This window comes from Primulina tabacum, chromosome 9, assembly GCF_025594145.1.
Source record: "Primulina tabacum isolate GXHZ01 chromosome 9, ASM2559414v2, whole genome shotgun sequence".
Lineage (NCBI taxonomy): Eukaryota > Viridiplantae > Streptophyta > Magnoliopsida > Lamiales > Gesneriaceae > Primulina > Primulina tabacum.
This window is the reverse complement of record NC_134558.1, coordinates 22,167,570-22,169,685: the sequence shown is the minus strand read 5'-3', so window position 1 is coordinate 22,169,685 and position 2,116 is coordinate 22,167,570. Positions and strand designations below refer to the sequence as shown.

At 31.9% G+C, this 2,116-nt stretch overlaps 1 protein-coding gene across 1 annotated transcript; it reads left to right on the top strand.

Annotated features, from left to right (window-relative positions):
* Nucleotides 1-802: 802 nt before the first annotated feature.
* Nucleotides 803-1,761, top strand: LOC142556519 (MLP-like protein 423). Its single transcript, XM_075667976.1, has 2 exons — nt 803-1,049; nt 1,374-1,761. The coding sequence occupies exons 1-2, from the start codon at nt 869-871 to the stop codon at nt 1,658-1,660; spliced, it is 468 nt and encodes a 155-aa protein (XP_075524091.1). The 5' UTR covers nt 803-868; the 3' UTR covers nt 1,661-1,761.
* The last annotated feature ends 355 nt before the right edge of the window (nt 1,762-2,116 follow it).

Below are 2,116 nucleotides of genomic sequence, written 5' to 3'. Positions count from 1 at the left end.
ATCAAAAGGATTTTATAGTGTACGCCGTTATCTCTAAATTAATCTCGTTTATCACTTTGAATTAGTTGTTATTACTCATCTCTTTGAACGTTGATTTTTTTTATTTCATATCAAAATTATAATACTTTTATTGTGATTGAATTCATGTTACAAATGTTATGTTTGTTAGATATTTTTTTAAAAAAATCTATATATATATATTAAAAAGTAAGTGTAGATAGTAATATAAGGAGATAATGACGTGACAAATATATTATAATACAAGCTGCTAAAGTGAAGTAGAAGACCTGGTTCGAGTGGCTAAAATAATGCTACGTACATTAGAGTATTGTCCCAAGTTTTGTGCTATCATCAAATTAACATAATATTTGCCCAACATTGAATGATTGTCTATATATATATTTACTTTGGAATATAAAATTACTTTACAAAAAATGGAACACTGGGAAGATCAGTTTCTATTGTATTTTCTTATACTTCAAAGTATAAAATTATTATAAGCGTACGTTCCATTAATTCATGTGTCTTTGTAAAAGTGGGAGATAGAAGCCAATTGATTCAAATCTGTTGATGGATATTACATCTAATTGGGTTAAATTTTTTCCTCACACATGTCGGCATAAATTAACACGTGTGTATGTTTGGCGTTACATTTGGAATACTTACAAAGCTAAAAACTTAAATAAACCAAATTACATAAGACTATTTGTAATCTTTATCTATCATTCTCGCATCACGTGATGGTGAAATATTTACTTTAAACGGGAGAGGTATGGCAATATTTATCTATAAATAGAAGCATCTTTTTGGTCCTTAAATCATCCTAGCTAATTATATTCACTCCCTTGTATACTTAGTTTTGTGCACTATGGCTTCCACTTTTTCAGTAGAAGTTGAACTGAAATCTAGTGCACAAAAGATTTGGGAGAGTATAAATGACTTACCAAATTTCGCCCCCAAGGCCTTCCCTCGAGTATTCGCTAGCATCGTGGCGCTTGAGGGTGACGGAAACTCTGCCGGTACTGTACGTACAATCAATTATGCACAAGGTAAATACGTCGATGCATGCACGTTGCCTGTTTTTTTATTTGTAAACTGCGTAATAGACTTCATTGTAAATTAGTCATATATATATGTATATATATTACACTAGAAGCTTGAGTGTGTGAGGTGATCTTATATATGCATGCTATACCATCATCTTCATGATTTATCTTGAGTGACGAGCAGACTCCATTTGTGTCGTAGAATTCGCTGAATCTAACAAAACAAAATAAAGTCCGAAAACGCGCCTGTGGATTCTGTATATGCATGCTAGACCATCATATTCATGATTTACGTTATTTTTCTTGAATTTGGTGTTATATACACAGGGTCACCAATAGCAAGTGTCACGGAGAAGTTGGACGTTGTGGATAATGAGAAGAAAATAATAAGTTACACTTTTACTGGTGGGGATATCTTTAAATTCTACAAGAGCTTTAAGGCCACTGTAGTCGTGAGCCCGCTGGAGAAAGATATTGGAGCCCTGATTAAATATTCTGGTGAATTCGAAAGGGTGAAAGAAGAAATCGTCCTTCCAGAAAGCATCGAGGAATTCTTGGCTTTCAGTTTACGCCATCTCGATGATCATCTTCTCCAGCAGAATAAGATGGTATAATTCCCCATAAGGCATACGAAATAAACAGAATCCTTGGTTTAAATTATCATGAATAAACCCTTAGTTGCACTCAAAATAATTAGCATAATGGAATTGCAAACTGTTCCTATATATTTGGATTTTGCTATATGTAATCTGGTGATTGTTACAAATTGTTTACCGCAAGTATATGATATCAAGTTTAAGTATATGATTAACTTTGGATATGGTTCACACATAGAGTGTATATTTAAAACTTATATTAATTATCGTAATTAGAATAGTAGAACCTTATTCAGTGAATTCAATCAGGATTTTGATTAACACTAGTAAATTAAAATGAACTTTAACGCAAAAAACCCTGAAATGAATGAGAGAATGAATCTAGAGATACGATTTTACTTAGTTTCCACTGTGTTTGATTATTATTGATAATTTTATTTTTAAAACCAACCCATTTTTTAACAAAGAACACTT